At 40.2% G+C, this 17,898-nt stretch overlaps 1 protein-coding gene across 7 annotated transcripts in view; it reads left to right on the forward strand.

The window, feature by feature from the left end:
- The window catches only part of LOC118421705 (ras GTPase-activating protein nGAP-like), a 78,924-nt gene that overhangs the window by 55,781 nt on the left and 5,245 nt on the right, over positions 1-17,898 (forward strand). For 4 of the 7 annotated variants that reach the window (XM_035829171.1, XM_035829178.1, XM_035829173.1 and 1 more), the window contains 16 exons: positions 7,653-7,744; positions 8,486-8,589; positions 8,826-8,882; positions 9,426-9,650; positions 10,874-10,975; positions 11,358-11,542; positions 11,876-11,930; positions 12,107-12,230; positions 12,516-12,581; positions 12,864-12,963; positions 13,092-13,168; positions 13,328-13,503; positions 13,907-13,984; positions 14,163-14,230; positions 14,446-14,521; positions 17,396-17,597. In XM_035829171.1, the coding sequence (XP_035685064.1) occupies positions 7,653-7,744; positions 8,486-8,589; positions 8,826-8,882; positions 9,426-9,650; positions 10,874-10,975; positions 11,358-11,542; positions 11,876-11,930; positions 12,107-12,230; positions 12,516-12,581; positions 12,864-12,963; positions 13,092-13,168; positions 13,328-13,503; positions 13,907-13,984; positions 14,163-14,230; positions 14,446-14,521; positions 17,396-17,597 (1,787 nt within the window). Of the gene's footprint in view, positions 1-4,034; positions 4,524-7,080; positions 7,226-7,652; positions 7,745-8,485; positions 8,590-8,825; positions 8,883-9,425; positions 9,651-10,873; positions 10,976-11,357; positions 11,543-11,875; positions 11,931-12,106; positions 12,231-12,515; positions 12,582-12,863; positions 12,964-13,091; positions 13,169-13,327; positions 13,504-13,906; positions 13,985-14,162; positions 14,231-14,445; positions 14,522-17,395; positions 17,598-17,898 lie in introns of those variants that run through there. The other 3 variants (XM_035829175.1, XM_035829176.1, XM_035829172.1) reach the window with 3 other exon arrangements.

Genomic DNA, 17,898 nt, shown 5'->3' on the forward strand with positions numbered 1-17,898 from the left:
TGAATTGCACTTCGACCAACAGTCACCGACCAGGACGTGTCTATCACAGAAGCCACCGCCGGACATGAACGCGGGCAAGTCGCGCGTACACGGCACGTGCAGTGGCACGGGAAACACTTGGATGCTAATAGCCTTTGTTCTATCCGACTGGGGGCACATCCCCGGTAGCAAAACACACTTCTAAGCCGGCTTCACTCCTCTGGCAGCTTTTGATACTGTCTTATGCTACCATAGGATCTGCTTGGAGATTAAGTTTTACCACCTTGTCAAGGAAGGGCCTGCTAAACAGCGCCACCTAGTGAACTGCTAACAAACTGCATCAAAATGCCACCCTGTCTGTTACCAGTGTTAGAGACATGTCTGATACAGTATTGGGCAGGGACACTTGCTACCTACTTGAGTAAAATGTGGTTGGTTTTCACAAGACACGAATTTACTCAGGTTGCAAGAGGCTTAGAGAGGAATGTTCCAGCATGAAGTAGTCGTTAAAGAGCTTAAGCATTATTTTCTGTTACTCCCGGCTACATGATGAAGCAGGATTATGTCCATACAGATGACTTTTGGGGGATGAATGGCGGTTGATGGATGGCTTCCAAGTAAATGAGCAGTTGTGATGACTTTGGGATGATTGGTCCAAACTGATTAAAACTGGTGCTGGTGCTATATCTCACATTCTCATCTGTTAGAAGATGGGAGAGGGGGCAAGCAGGGAAATCTGCAGTACGGTCAGGAAGTGATTTCATAGGCAGAAATTAAGGATCTTGAACATCTTTCACAGAAATGAAGCGAACTCATTTTTTCAGAAGTTGGAAGGAAAGTATACCCAAGTGTGAGTACAGAGTTTGAAGTTGTTATTTCTTTTTTAGCTGAAGGTACCGTAGGTGGCAGAATTGACAGGTCATAAAAGCTTTAACTGTAGTCTATCGTATTATTGTTTGTTTTTCAAAGCATTTTGATGTTTTACTCTTTTAACTCTAGCATCAGCAATCCCAGGTGATTTCTGTAATTGTGTATGGTTTCTAGAGTTTGTGTCCTTCTGGATGACTACTAGTTACCTATCTATTATGTATATCACGACATATTGGACCACACCTTACCACACCCCGTTTCAGTTTATAACGTTGAAACTAATTTCATAGCCAAAGGTGTGTTGTATATCCTTCTAACCGGTAAGTTTACAGAGGCTGTTTGTGAGACTGTTTTATATAGCCTTAGTGTACATAGCTTACATGTTGCTGCATTTCTATGTGCTTATAGTCATACTATTGCCAATATATCAATGACTTTTATTTTTACAATGTTATCAATATTCCCTAGATGTGGTGGTATTGTATAAGGAATGTATTTTACGTTAACTGTTTTGTACTCAGTTGTCAATACCTTTGAGTTGCATAAAGGTAGCATCCAAAACTTGCTTTGAAGACCTAGATCAATGTACTTCCTCATATTTCGGGTGTTTTTAGATTCAGAGTGCCCTTGGCAATTCATCAGTCTTGTTTTTACATATGTGAGGATCAAAGGCATATTTCAAAGTGTGTTTTTTTTTTTTAACAATATCAAAAGATCGAAGAATCAGAGGGTAGGATGAACAGTAACCAGGACAATTGTGATACTGCAAAGAATTTTCTTCGGTGTTTGCTGTTCTTTGAAGTGCAGGAATAGCATGCTATCTGCATGGTAGAATGATTGGTCCCACCCTTTGTAAATTATGTAAAGAATCTGATACAGTTCTTCAAAGGAGATGATCATGATGTCTGTGATAAGAGGAACAAGATGGGTCATACTCATAGGCAGCTATTATAGTATGAAAACTGAACAAAAGCCAGAATTTAGGGCCTACTCCCCTTTTCTCGGTAGGTCCCTTTAGTGGACATTATACTCATTTATATAACGGAGAATGTAGTGTATCTGTTCCATAGAGTATTATATTTTGTATCAGGGCTCTTTTTGATATCGAAGTGAGCCGTACCCAATACCAAGAGAAATGTACACAGTAATGACATGGATGGTGGCAGTCATGTGTACCTGCATGTGTCAGCACCTCATTAATCATTCACTATCAGTCAAGTTCGGCCAATGACTCAACGGCATTTCCTCCGTTGCCATGACAACTCATTCAAACACCAGCCATCCCCTATCTTCTAAAGATTGTCTGAGATGCGCATCTTTTAAATTGTAGATATAGCCTTGGGCACGGGGTTTACATCTCAGTCTATATTTCCCAGTGTTGTAATATTTTGTAGAGGAAGTTGAGCATACCCAGTCAGCAATGTTCTTATGTCCCAGAAGACATTCATCCAGTATTAGCGTGTCTGAGTCCAACAGTAAGTAGATATAATCTTCTGTAGTACATTGTAAGCCTTGCATGGGCAGCGGAGTAGGACAGTAATTGAAATGAAGGCTTGAATTATTTATTATGATGGCTCTGTTGCCTCCAATACAGACAGTCATCAATCTAGGGTAAGTTGCAAGTACGTATGTCTTTTTGTATCTTTTATATAGGTTTCTTTTGGTCTTGGGTAGGTATCAGTTGCCTTTTTTGTCCTTTTTCAATGAAAGGGAATTTTATCTTAAATGTATAGTGCCATGTCGTGATTCCTGTTTTCCAGGGTTTTGCAATTTTTGAAATAAGGTTTCAGCATTTACCTGCACCCAGAGAGAACAATGATTGCATGTGTATGCTTTGAATTGCAGTCCAATTAGTTTTAATATCTAGTTTTCTATGTTCAAAACATCTGGATGTGGTTCTGTAAAATCTTGATTCCAAATAATTTTTGAAAGCAGCAAACTTGGCAATGACACAGTCACTATAGCCATATCACAAAAGGAGTCATTGTATAGGTTATTGTGCTATTTGCATTTGTACCAGTATGTATGTTAGGTAACTTATTACATGTAGTACATACAGTAATTATTTGTGGCTTTACGCTTTATAACAGGACAGTAGGCAAAATGTAGTAATGTTACCTTTTTAAATCTTTGATATAAAGTTTTTCTTGGCATACTGACCCTCTCCAACTTTGTTTTTGCTGGAATAGTCCTTAACCTTTCCTCCAGTATCAACTTGAAAGTTTCTTGGTGTGCATCTCAAGTCTCGTATATGTACTTAACCTCCTTATATATATAACTCCTTGTACATTTGACTGGACAGGTGTTCATAAAGCAACAAACAGAAAAGAATTTGTGCTCCGAAGATTTGTTTCTTTTTTCTTGCTTTCACTTTAAAAATGTTGACTCTGAGTAAGATATAGGAGTTGAATGACCTTTAGCCCAGTGTTTTTAGGTTGTACTACAGGTCTATTGTGTTTGCTGTCTGTGACATACTTCTAGTGTTTAGGATGTTAGACAGTGTCCAAACAGTGGTGGTAGATTATCTTGGCCAGTGTCAGGAATAAAAACAACCCCAGCCACAGCTGTATATACAGGTAGTGGGCAGTTTCTCTGACTTAAATCTGTGAATTACATGAAAAAATGATGACTTAGACACCTGAAATATTTGTACTTTTATCTATTGTTTCTTCTTTTCTAATGAAGTTTAAAAACAATCAAAAGTGAGGTCATTGTATGAAAATAGCAGTGGTCTAATCCTGTCCGCAGTTGTATTTTGCATGTGGATGTAAACAAACAACAACTGTTGGCCCTGAGTAAGCGGCAGTGTGCCCACAGTAAACTGTCAAGGTTCAGATAAGGTAGAAACACCCTGGGCAGCCCCTGCACCCACCTCTGGTCATGTGAGGCCTTTGTTGTTCTGTCTGGAAGCTACCATTCTCAGTGTTTTGTGGGTCACTTTTTCAAACAAGCTTATATATTACAAAGTATGGACACCCTTTTCTGTGCTTGTAAGATACCAAACACTGAGTTTGACTTGCACAAAGGTAAATAAACACCACAAATCTTCTGTAAGATTTTCCTAACAAAGAGTTGATATATGGCAGACAACATATAAAAGTTAACTCTTAACATAGGACCCCCTTGGGGAAGATAATAAAGGTAGGTTCTGTTAGTGGAAGTGGAAGAACTAGTCTGGGAGACTCCAGTCCTGTTCCTGCACTGGAAGGCTTCCCTGATCCAAGCCCATCTAGTCTTGTCCTGTATTCCCCATCCGGATTTAATACTGACCTACACTGGCTACAGCTTGACTCTGCGCCAATTTCCGGTGGAACTTGGTACACTCCCCTCCCTGACTCAAAACTTCCACGTGAGCTTCTGAGTTACTGTGGAAGTTTCCCTCCCTATGACCTGACTGGCCACTCCTTGTGTTTATGCCTGTCCGACTGGTTGGTGTGTCTTGCTGAAGGAACACAGACTTGCATAGGACATTCTTTCAATGGTTGCTGGAACTCTGATCTTGGAGACAAACTTGCAGACTACCCAGGGTTTCTAAGCAAGACTAGAAATGGAGCTGAGAATAGACGTACCGGTACAAAATGTACCAAGTCCAAAGAAAGACGTTCGGAGAGGTTCGGTTGTGATCCACAACCCGAATGTTGGTGATCTGGCAGTTATGCCTTTTGATGGAGAAGGTAAGGTCCAAAACTGTTCATTTTACTCCCACTATTTTGTTGATAAATCGTGTTCCTTTAAGTAATGTATGGTAGTGGCCTCTTAGTTCCTTGTTTCTCTGTGTCTCTGACGTCATCATGCTAGACGAATAACGTTGTGGCTGTTGAGTATGGGAGGTAAAAGAAGAGCTTGTACAGTATAGCACATTGTCAGTATTCAAATAAAAATATAATTCACAAATTTTCAAATGATCATAGATTAGTCACTTTTGTATACTTATCACATCAGCATCTCTCATTAGTTGTGTTAGAGGTTCGGCATACATATATGTCTTAATCATTGTGTCTTTGGTTCATTGCATTTCCTTATAATTCTGAACAAAAGTTCACACATTGTTGTGGTTTGGTGCCTGTGGCATTAAGTCGTTAAACGGGTTTGGGGATGGGCCATAATGCCATTGGTTGGAATGTTTATTGAGACTTCAATTGTACCTATAACCCAAACATCATCGGCTGCTGTGCAGTCGGTCACAAGTCTTATCCACTTCAGTCTGTCCGCAGCCAGACATATACTTTTGAATTTTGGTATAAACCTGTGGATTTGTGGTATTTCATTGTGACAGTGACTGGAGGGTTACTGGTGTGTTCACTCCAGACTCACAATTTGACACTGCTGGCTTTCTATCAATAACTTGTTTAAAGATGAACTATTCACATTAGATATCTATTTAGCTTCTATTGGTGCATATATCCTGTTGCAGAGATATTGTTAAAGAGGAGATTTGTGTGTGTGTGTGTGTGTGTGTGTGTGTGTGTGTGTGTGTGTGTGTGTGTGTGTGTGTGTGTGTGTGTGTGTGTTTGCCAAGGTAATCTGATCACGTTGACTACTGTGCATGTGCTAATGAGCGGAAGTAGTGAGGAACTGTTTACTCTCTGTCAAAGTCACAGGCTTCTGAGAGGACTTCCTGATAAGGAAGTGGTTGGAGGCATAGCCAGAAACTAGGTCTGATTAGAAGGAACTGTTTTACAGACACAAATAGCTGTATGACATCATTGTAATTCCTGTTTTTACTAAACCTTGTAGGGTGACTTGTCAAAGATTACTTCGAGTGTTTACCAAACTATTCCCATAAACCTCTTTGGACTTTTCGATTTTACTTGTAGGAAATTGCACAACTTAAGCCATAGGCTGAGGTTCTACATGTAATTCTTGTACATAATTTGTGTGGTATTGTACGTGTATGTGTTACCTAATTGCAAGGAAGCAATTTACCTTACTTTGAAACAACCAGCAAAGATTTTGATAGAGCTAATGTGAGAAAGTGCTACAAAAGTGCAGAACTTTACTGGCCTAATGTGAGAATGTAACAGCTTGTAGCACTCTTTTTGTTACCTTTATCATCTGTGCCGTTTGTTCCCTAGACACTCTTAGTTATTAATTGTTGTCAAGTACAATATCTTGTGACAGATGTTTGTTATGTAGGGCATACTGATATTGATTTTAGACAACGTTTGAGCCAACTAAGCTTTCTGTTGAGAAAGGTTTTAGGCTGGAATCAATATGACATTGAATGTTTTTTATAATTCTTTTTAGAGCCAGCAGTAACATGTGTGATGTCAAGAACTTGAATGGGGAGAAAAGATGTACTGTAAAGTCAGTCTAAATTGTAAAATGCATCTTTGTTAAGAAATCAGGTATAGATTTTGATTTTTCTTAGTCTTTCATGACATTATCAATGTAGTGACACTGTAGATACCAATTCACATGGATTTTGGAGTGTGGGGGGGGGGGGGGCATCCCAACTGGTCTTTTCTTAAATGTCTTCTGTCCTTATGGATTGAACTTAAGAAGAAGAAAACAGTGGACAAAGCCTCATCTCTGTTATCCTTATGCATCCACTGGACTTGGCCTCCCAACTTGTCTGGCCTTGGTATTGACCTTCTAACCCCAAACACAGTAGCGGCTGTTGTTTGAATGGTTGTACATTTTTCCTTAATAGCCTGTGTCTGACACAAGGGTGTGTCCATGGGGGACTTTAGGGCATGAGAACTTCCAACTGGACAGGAATCTTGCGTGGGAAGCACTCGCTGGTCAGAGGACAAATCTGCCCTTATGTGCATATGGCAAACCTAGGCAAAGGTCTCTTCCCATAAGACAAGTTATAAGAAAGAACTTTGCAGCAGAAGGCTTGTTCAAGGTTGCTGTGGGTGTTTTACCAACACCAGGGCCAATTCCAGTTGGATTTCCTGGTCAACACCGCACAGTGTAGGTCTGTCATTCCCCATGACGCAAGTTCTGAGAAAAACAAATTTCAAGTAAAGGCCAAGACTGCATAATATGGTTGATACTACTTTATATCTTGGCACTGGGATAGAACTTTATTTTACATTTAACATCTCACCCATCCCTGCAGACGTCAGTGTGATCGGATGTTCCATTTTGTGACAGCATAGCCTCTATTTTTATATACCAAATGTCCGAGGGTAAATGGATCTGGGGATGGGCACCAGTTGTCATATCAGGTTATGTCTGGCTCTGATTGAAGGCCGTTAGTCAGACTTTACTGCTCTGGAATATGTTCTAGTTTAGCTTCTACAGTATTGCTTCTGATTACAAAGTTATACGAAGGAGACATTAGCTCATACCAGAATGCTGTGTCTGATACCCAGCGCTGTCTCCATAGCCTCCATCAAGGGCTGGGGGTCTTTATGGAATAAGCTAAGTATGTTGTACCGTTTGGTAGAAATTGCTACCGGATATGTAAGATTGCTAACCCTGCATGGTATCTCCCATAATGTAGGCCATTTCTGATGTACGTTTATCTTTCTAACAGTTTAGCTTTGACAACCCAGTACATGATATATCTTTGCTCCATGTTAAGTCTATGTCTTCTTCAAAATATCCAGTATTGTTGGTCTATACATGATATATTGGAAGCATCTAAAATAGGATTTTGGTCTCATCTATATATGCATATTCCCTGTATATACTGAAAGACCCTGCTATCTTTGATTGAAGAAGTTCAGCTTTCTTTGTGTAATCTGTAAAATTGCTTGCTATTTTGACTATAGTAGCAAGAATAATCTATGATTCCTGTATTATTGTCCATCTACAAACAATAACCTGTTTCTCCTTGTGTGTTTGTACAGATCTACATGAGAGTCCTGTGCGGCGCAGCAGTGCCCCGCCCACCCCCACTGGCCCCATCATGGAAGGTTCCAGCACACCTTCCAAGTTTGCGGTAAGTCTTACTCTCAACTTTTTAATCTTAAGATACAGCTCAAACTTCACCTTGTTGTTGGGCTTCATGCACGATAGGAAAAACCTAAGGTAAAACTTAATGGGCAACATCAGAGGGCATTGATTTTGTTACCTGAACTGAAACAAGCAATTTTGTTGATTCTGATCAATATAAGTATATGGTTGATAAGACAAGAAGATGCAGTTAATCAAGAGCTCAATATATACAAGATGGAAGGGTTGGTATGTGATGTACAACTGGTCACAACTTGAGATTTGATATTTCCAGAGAATGTCATATTCAACATCAAGGTTGCAAGGCCCAATGACAAGGGGACATGAACACAAAACTTGTACTCGATTAGAGATTGTCACCTAATCAATCATTAATGTTTGTCAGTAACCTAACCCTAATGATGGGCCATGTTGTCTCCCTGTGAACACGATCTGCCATCTATTTTTATGTAGACAGGGATGCTTCAGGATTCTCCCCACGTTCCCCACATATCTACCCTCAGGCTTCTCATCAGTAAAGGGTTGTTGACAGTCTTCAACCACTGATGTGGGAAATGTACACAAAACATGGGAAGTGGTTTGGTGCAGTACCTGCTGCCTGAGTGGTTGTTTTAAAACAGGCTAACAAAGGACAGGAAACATTGCCATATCACAAGTAACACAAAGGACATCATCAAAGAAGTATACAATACCCAGCCTCATCTAAGATATCATGCTTTCGTTCCAGGCCCTGTTACCAAAAAGACTAAAGTCGGGCATCAAGCGGACCAAAAGTGTGACCAAGTTGGACAGAAAAGCCAGTGTAAAAGCACCACGCACACAGGACAGAGAGTAAGTATTTTTCAACTTTAGAGCTGTCAGTAGTATATCTGCATAGCATACATGCTTGCTTGTGATATTGGTAGTGCTTTCAGAAATGTCAAGATATTTTTTCCATCTTGTCTCTGTCTTATTTTATTTTGATGGTATTCCCTTCTTCTTTTTTCTATCTTTTGACACTTTTCTTCTCTTTCTATCCCTTCCTCTGTGTCTTGTCACTTTCTATCACCACCCCCCTCCCACACCAGTGCGGTTGTGGTTACCCCAAAGCACACACGGGCGGCACACGTAGCTACCTCACTAAGGTTTGGAGTTACTGGTGTTCAGAATTACCATAACTGTGTCCTATCTGTGATCTTGTCTTTGTATCCATCATCTTCTCATTCTTTTGTAGTGAATGTAAACATTACAAGTACAGTAATTTTGGATATAGCCATTGTTGAACACAAAAGGTTTAAGCATTAAACAGATAACTGTAATGTTGATGTTAAACCCAGTTAGGTTATGCTTGTATCCAGCTGGACATTTTCCAGTGTTTATTCTTATCCAAAAAGACAATGAGCTGAAGAGATTGATATTGACAGCGTACAAAAGTTACTCAAGCAACTAGATAGATTTTGTCAACAGTCAGACATTTCAGATGGCATCCATTATCTTTCGTATTTTTTCAACCTTGATTTGGTCTTGAGTACCCTTCGGCCTAGGTATGTAAGGTTTAGTTTGAAAAAGTTAAAAAAAGTTTGAGATAGACATAATACCTCTAAATTTTGGTTTGAGAAATTTTAGGTGCAACTGTTTTGTTATTTTCTTGTTATACAGTGGCGTAACATACCTCTCTTCTCTTCCAGTGCGTTTATCGTGTCTCGGCTGAAGACCTCGCGCTCCCACGAGTCTCTCCTCTCCAGCCCGTCCCATGCGGTGGAGTCGCTGGACCTCGCAGGCGAGGACGTCCAGATCAACCCCATCCACAGCAGCATCCTGGGACAGGACCACTGCTTCCAGGTCACCTCCGCCAGCGGCAGCAGGTGCTTCGCCTGCAAGACAGCTGCCGAGAAGGACAGATGGATAGAAAAGTAGGAATCTTTCATTGTACCTTTCAAAATTATAAACCTTAGAGATGGAAGATTGCCTCAATATGGTCTTTGACTCCCTTAAACATTGCTTTAAGTGGAAAATAGTTTTGTAACAGAAGAGTTTAATTTGTTGTGCCATGATAGAGTGCTTGCTTTTGACAAGGAAAATTTATTTATTTATTTAACATGCATTGGCATAATACCGGTAGTAAGACTTATACCGGTAGATTAAAATTACTGGAACTTAAAAAGATCTACACATGCAACAATAGTTATTTGTGAGCTGTGCACACTTCAGACATCTAGGTGTCCAATACATCATTTACAAAGCATCGATAACAATGTATTCGAAGACAGCAAAGCCAAAAGTTTTCAGTATCTTTTTCGGGGTAGGCAGCTCGTCGTGGGACGAACACACTGTCACATTCATTGCCAAATTTATAGATCATAATTACACATGCTCACGGCACAAGACGAACATGATTCAACAACAATCTTGAATTTCTGTTGGTGACCTACAACTCATGTAAAAGTGTGAAGAACCGTTGCATAATAGCCCGGATCTACGACTGAATGGGCAAAATTGAACGTACGCAGCCATTTTCCCGCCATTTTTATATCTACGCTAGCAGTGAAGTGTTACGTCATAGCGGTTGTGACGGACAGAAGTTAAATGAAAATTCTTGACAGTATACGTCCGTTTTCTCATGACATTTTGTATGCTCATGCAGGTTTATGTTTTATGCATTTACTGACAGAAAAGGAAGGAACATCAGAGGATGTATAAATGTACATAGCGGCAGTTAATTGTGCCGTGTTTCTTCCTACCGGTATTTTTTACCCCCTCCCAACCACGCGCCCGTTCGCCGTGTAATTCCGCGGCGTGTTACAATTACAATATTACGCTTTTAGCAGGACAAGAGTGGCAGAAAAGTTACACAGAAGAAGTGGCAAGGGTAACCTATAACAGCAACATGTAACTGGAGAAAATGATGCGTTGACAATTTGTCAAATCAGTATGGCTAGAGAAATCGTCGTAAACGTACCGGTATTATGATAATAGATGTTACTCCAGAATGCAACAAGACAATACCCTGACCCTCAAGGCAGCACTGCTGATGTTTGAGGATCAACATATAAGAATTCTCACTTGCTCTCTTGTTTTTATTCTCTTTATTATGTGCTGTGCAAATGATGTAACAGGTTTGAATTCCTTTTTTCAGCATCAGAAAAACAGTGCAGCCCACAAGAGAAAAGTGCAGAAGAACAGACAACACTCTCAAGCTGTGGATCATAGAAGCCAAGGGCTTGTCTGTCAAGAAAAGGTGTGGAAAATATCTTTACTCAAATCTTAACTTCACCTTTTTGTCTGTCTTACATTTGTCAGTGTGTGATAGAAGTAGATTAATGTTAAGGTAGTCCCATAGCCTTTTTGAGGATGTAGGGGCGATGCGTGTACAATGCACACCAAGCATGGCATTGGAAGGTACCTATCTCCCAGACAGGTCAGGTACCCATTTTCACACCTGGGTGGATAAGTGCCTTTCCCAAGGACACAACCTTTAGCCAGGAATGCCAGGAATTGAACCATTGACCTCTTGACTTCAGATCTGCTAGGCTAACCACTTGGCCATTTGAAGCCACTATAGTTATAGAGGACATCCAACAACAGTTATAGAGGTGTTTTCTCCTTATTTTTCAACACAGATACTTCTGTGAGCTTCTCTTGGATGAGATTCTGTACGCCAGAACATCGTCCAAGCAGAAGTCAGACGTGCTGTTCTGGGGAGAACACTTCCACTTCAGTGAACTGCCTGCGGTTCAGAATATCACTGTCAACCTGTACAAGGATGCTGACAAGAAGAAGAAAAAGGAGAAAACGAATCTTATAGGTGGGTGTTTGGGAAAGTAGAAATGTTGTAAAGAGGAATGGATGAGAAAAGAATGCAAAGAGCAAAACATGGGGCAAACATTTTGAACAACAGTTGGCCAATAAGACATTGATAGAGAATCAGGTAAATGGAAAGACAAGATACATACAGTGATGAATAGAGAAGGAGTTGGTACTTCGTTGATATCCGAGACTACTATTACTATTAGCACATTGAGAGTTATTACCAAGAGCTTATCCATACATGGCATGAGATGTGTATGTTTGTATAAAGATTTGATAAAATATATGTTACTTGGATAACCCTAACCTTTTAATTTTGTTTTCCCTGCAGGGACTGTAAATATTGCTGTGAACACGGTTGATGCAAGACAGTTTGTTGAGAAATGGTGAGTTCCCAGTGGCAAATTCTCTCCGCTCTCCATTTCTGTTAACTTTAATACAGAAACGCTCCTGAGGTTTTGCTTGGTGTGCATTGTACACGCATCTTATGTTGTCATGTACATGTAAAGTACAGTATTTCTGCTGGTGGCAAGCCTCTAAAAATTATGTGTTTTGTTTCTAGGTATCCGTTGGTAGTTCCAAACAACAACAAGTCGTCCAAGACAGACTCCCCTTCCATCCGCATCAAGGCTCGGTTCCAGAGCACACCCATCCTGCCTGTGGAGCTGTACAGGGACTTCATACAGGTAAGGAAGAGAACAATTAATGTTACTGAGGGAAATGTGATGCATCTGTTATGAATTTTGAATGCTTTCAGTTGAACCAAAATGATTTGTACTCTAATAGAGCCAGGAAAATTTCCACAGTATGTATATACATATACAAGTCTGTCTTCTACATTATGACCAGTGGAAGATTAGCTCTACCATTCGCCAGGTTCATTTGATCAAAGTACTCAGATTATATTCTTGTGTAATTGGTTCAGTCATGTACTTACAGACATTTGTTCCCTTCTTATGTCCTCCCTGCAGTATATAAATGATAACTACTCAACACTGTGCAAGGTGCTGGAACCTGTGGTTGGAGTCAAGAACAAGGTATGAAAATCAGTGACTTAACCTATTGCCATTATCTGCCTCCTGATGTTTTCTGTTGGAAAGTCACTTTGTTACCCCTTAATGGAAACAAAAATAGGACAAGCCATACACATTTTAAAGAAGAGATGGTTACTCAATCAACATATCTATCAAACAGTATTCCTGAAGGTTAAAGCTTTAATCTTCACTTTATATGTGAAGCATAATGTGTAAAACTTTGATAAATGAATGGTTCAAGTTAAGGATAGAAAGCTTTACTAATAATTGACCTCTGACCTGCAGGAAGAGATTGCGTCCACCATGGTTCACATCCTACAGAGTACAGGCAGGGCGCGGGAGTTTCTCACTGACATCATCATGTCAGAGGTCAGCAATCTGGCAGGTGAGAAGCTCAGCCCTGTATGAGCAGTGCTAAATGTTGTTTAAATCTGTATGTTTGTATATGTGGCAATTTTTGTTACTTCTCTCGTAAGTTTTAGAGATGTAATACATTCTGATGTTTATTCACAGATCAGAGCTTGATATTCCGAGGCAACACGCTTGCCACCAAAGCCATGGAAGCATATCTCAAGCTAGTAGGAGGCAAGGTAAGATCTCACTGCACTCCATGCTGTAGTAGTTGTGGTGTTGGTCCAGGCTTTTATTAAATGTAGGTCCTTTTGTTCTTGAGATTTTTTTGTATACACAAGCAGGAGGAATCTGTTCTCATTGTAGTCATACCATACCATTTTGTTTCCATCCTGCAGTACCTCCAAGAGACGCTAGGGGAGTTCATTCGTGCACTGTACGAGTCTGACGAGGACTGCGAGGTGGAGCCCAGCAAGGTGGCATCCAACGTGCTGAGTCAGCACCAGCTGGGGCTGAGGAGACACTGTGAGCTGGCCTGGTGCAAGGTTATCAACTCATACATCATCTTCCCTAGGTATGGGGAGCTTTCTTCTTCATTCTAGTCTTTGTATTAGATCGCATATTGAAATTGTCAGGCAACAGAGGTCGTGGAAGACCAAGCAAATCTTGGATAGAATGTGTTAGGAGAGACATCAAAATGTGTCTAACTAGAGTCGCTGGACAGAGCTGCGTGGAAGCGCTACGTGAAGACTAGCTGACTGCTGCCTACACCTGTGTTAGGGACCCCAGCAGCAGTATTATATACCGGATAATGCTATTACTACTAGTACTAGAGACATTCATGCCACACAAAAAAGACGGACAAAAACAACAATGATTTATCAAAACTGATTAGGAGAATTAATAAGAAAGTAATGTATTGAAGAAGTCCTGATCAGCAAGGATGCTAACTTCTGCAATGTTTTGTTCTGTGACAGTGACTTGAAGGAGATCTTCAGCAACTTAAGAAACAGAACGGCAGATAAGGGTGAAGATTTCGCCAACACTCTAATAAGGTAAGACACACTTGAAGTTCAAAAGCACTACAAGTGGTAAAACTTTTGCTTGTTTTGTTTATTTTCAATCTGCCATCTGTGCTTATGACTATATCATTTTATCTGTCCATTTGTGGTCAGATCAGAGGACTTGTATTATTTGTATATCTGTGGATGACTTATATTGTTACTATTTCAGTGGTTGTATCTTCTTGAGGTTCCTGTGTCCAGCCATCCTGTCACCAAGTCTCTTCTTCCTTACACAAGGTCAGGAAAGCTCTTCTTTAGTGTCAGCTTGAAACATAAACAAAGTATAGAATTTGTTGCCTAAGTTTCTTTGCAGCAGAGTACATACATTTTGTAGTCAAGCAAAAATGTTAAGAAAGCTTATTACCATTGACAACTGTATGGTGTCTTATCAAAGTTCTCTTCAATGACAAATAAATTTGTGCCACTAACCTTGACCTGTGTTGACCCCACAGAGTACCCCTCAGAGAAGACCAGTAGATGTCTCACCCTGATTGCTAAAACCATTCAGAGTCTGGCCAACTTCACAAAGTAAGTACTTCTTTGTTATTTAACTGTCTGCCTTTGACTTTAAGTTTGGCAGCAAATTTGGATGGCCATGATTCTTACACTAAAAAGTGTGGCAATTAAAATTATTGCCATAGCGACGGTTTTAATGTTTATAAGTTTTATAGATTGTTGTTGTTAATGGGTTTTAATAGTCGTATTCCATTCGTCTGGCGATGGATGTTCATAGAGCATTGCTGTCAAAGGGGGTCCCTTGTGAGTGAAGGGTGAACTAATGTAAATGCTTCGATTTTACAAATCAGGGCCTCATTTTACTCTAGCTAAATAACAATATGCTAAAAAAGGGTTTCGGCCAGTATCGATATCATATAGATATATAGATAGATAAAAATATTTTTCTACTGAATTAATTGTGTTTGTCATGAATTATGCAAATAAGGCCCTCATTTGCATAAACTACATAACTTGATCATCTCCAACAGACATGCGCAATATATGTTAGCATTTTCTCATTAATTATGCAAATAAGGTATTTATCTATCAATATCCTTCTCTTTCTCAGTTACAAAGGTCACATGTTGTAATGGTCCTTTAATTGAGCTGAGCATGTTTAGACAATTTCCCAATTTATTATGCAAATTAGCTTCCACTCTGCATAATTCTTCATAATTAATATGCAATTATATTAACCATCACGTAACCTATCCACATATCAAAAACCATAACAATCCGTCAACCCCTTCTTTGGCTATTCCCTTTAATAGTCTGACACCTAAGTCACCTGTCCTGCAGTTCCAAAATAAGCCGCTAGGGGGCCCAAACCTATACCACTTACTTACAGCATCAAGAGCTGTCAACCACTTAAGATTCATAGCCGCAGCATGTCCAGAACTCGAGGTATCAAACCAGGAAGTTCTGCTGCAGTACCGTAGCAGGCCAATAGGAAGCCAAAAATCTTATCGTTTCCAGGTCTCAACAAGACCTACCCACATACCGAATATCAATACAATCCATCCAGGCGTTCTTGAGCTATGGTGGTCTTGTACAACCGGCACACACCTACAAACGCTAGCCAAAATATAACTTTCTTGGCGAAGGTAACTATCACATCGCTATCTCACAACCCCCACATGTTTTAAGCTCAAACAATGCCTGTTTCACACATCAGTTTGTATTTTTGAAGCAAAGATATTAAGGGTGAAGAAGGCCACCAAACTTTCCAAACTCCTGGACACATAAACCACGAACGAACCCGGAAGTGATTTCCACGACTCACAGGTCATTTTTCGAGAAACATATTTCAACAATCTTTTACCCCCTATTTCAAATGTTTACATTTCCATGACCACCATACTACATACTAACGTAAGGTTACCAGTTTACGTGCAGGACCAGTTTACGGTCACTTGTTGGTGGATGCAGACTTCGAGGTCAATTGTAAAAAAGAAAATTCTCTTGAGTAGGAAAGAAGTACGTTTATATCATTTATGAGTCTTGCCTTATTTATCATATAATTTTGCATCCAGCAAATCACGTCTGAAAAGTCCGACAACAATTTACATTTACGCTTGAGTGCGCACAACACATTACAGATGACCCGGTTCTGATCGTAATTCTAGACGGCTATTTTCGTCCCCTCTTTAAAATCCAACGAACTCATTATGAATTGAAACATCATCTCAAACCAAACCTGGAGTTCTTATCTCAAGAATGCATGGTGATTTTATGTATGTTGTCCAAGGAAACTCTTATAAACTGCATAAAAACAAGTGACTGTCCTCGCCGTGCGGGTAGTTTTCGAACGCCATGTTGCATCACGTGACTTGCCCGTTAAAGCTTGGTGCACTGGAGAGCGAGAAATTGTCGCAAGGGGCGCTGTTGGGGCTAATTTATGTGGGGAGGGCACGGCGTGAGGAAGCCACATGTATACTGAACGCGTTTCAAGGCCAGTTCCTATCTATACAGGTGATAACAACATCCAAATGCGTTGCCATTATTATGAGTAGCATTGTGCAAGTTTTGGAACAGCATGGCGCTCTGAGTGGCGTTCTGTTGGGGCAAAGATGACTTACCGATAACGTTTAGCGGCGATGCAAAGTGGCGGCATGGCCATATGTAAACAATTTATCCATTGTGTTATCTCAGTGACCTACGTGGGGGACTTTTATGGGAAATGATCAGATATATGTCCTTTAGAAAAATAACCCCATGGAGAAACACCCAACTGACCGTAAATTGGTCACCCTGGAAGAATTCTTGGCTGCAGACTTGTTTATTAAAGACGCTCGTACGGCGAGAAATCCTCAGAAGAAATATGATGCCACACAGAGCTTGACGCAGACCGACTTTGAGGTCTTCCAATTAAGGACAGCTTTTCACTTCCCGGCCTGCACGCTTTCCATCAAACGGCATTATTAACAAATCGACCGTAAACTGGTAACCTTACGTTACAATTCGGGTACGTCTGAAGTCCTAGGCTTTTCTCAATTTTGCACGGCTATCAGTCAAAAATCGCCTTGCGCGAATACGGAAAACACTGCTGTGCACACGTATATCGGTACCGCGGTATGTGTCCTGCGACTGGAAAGCTTACCCGTGGAGGTAATGGTACAGTCCGGCATGATGCAACTACGCACGCGCGGACTTTTGACATTCCTGACATTCCTGTACAGTTTTTAGAATACTTTCGAAACGGTTCCACACTATACTATTAAGCTCGCCCATCAGGCGTCGCTAAAAAGTTCTTAATGTTATTCTTAATCATATAGTTTTTCATCAGTCAAGACTATATGCATTGAAACAGTGGAGTTATTGTATTGATGTCTTATTTAGGTGTTTGTATCTTACATCTTGCACAAGCTAAAAATTATCATATCCTTCTCTCTCTCCCCCTCTCAGGTTTGGGAACAAGGAGGAGTACATGAGCTTCATGAACGAGTTTGTGGAGTGTGAGATGTTGAACATGAGGAACTTCCTCAAGCAGATCTCCAGCCCAGGGGTGGAAGGTCATCAGTCAAGGTTCAACGGGTTCATTGACCTCGGCAGGGAGCTGTCTGTGCTGCATTCACTCATCACAGAGTGCCTGACAAGTGTTGATGAGGTCAGCAAAAATCACATTTGTGTAATTATTTACGGTCATGAAAGTGTATCAAAGATCCATGTTCCACTATTAGAGCAGATATTAAGTATGGCACCAGGTTTAGATTAAGATTGTCTTAGCCTTTCAATGTAAAATGTAATTGTAAAGACAACTACAAGTTTCTGTGTGCAAAAATGTGTATCGTCTGATTCAACAATTGATTTTACAACAATATAAAAATCAATGAGTTTAGATGAATTCATAGCGTGAATCTTTTATAAGAGTTATAAAAGAATGTGTTTCTCTTTTATTGCATACTTAT

Source organism: Branchiostoma floridae, chromosome 8 (genome assembly GCF_000003815.2).
Source record: "Branchiostoma floridae strain S238N-H82 chromosome 8, Bfl_VNyyK, whole genome shotgun sequence".
Taxonomy (NCBI): Eukaryota; Metazoa; Chordata; class Leptocardii; order Amphioxiformes; family Branchiostomatidae; genus Branchiostoma; species Branchiostoma floridae.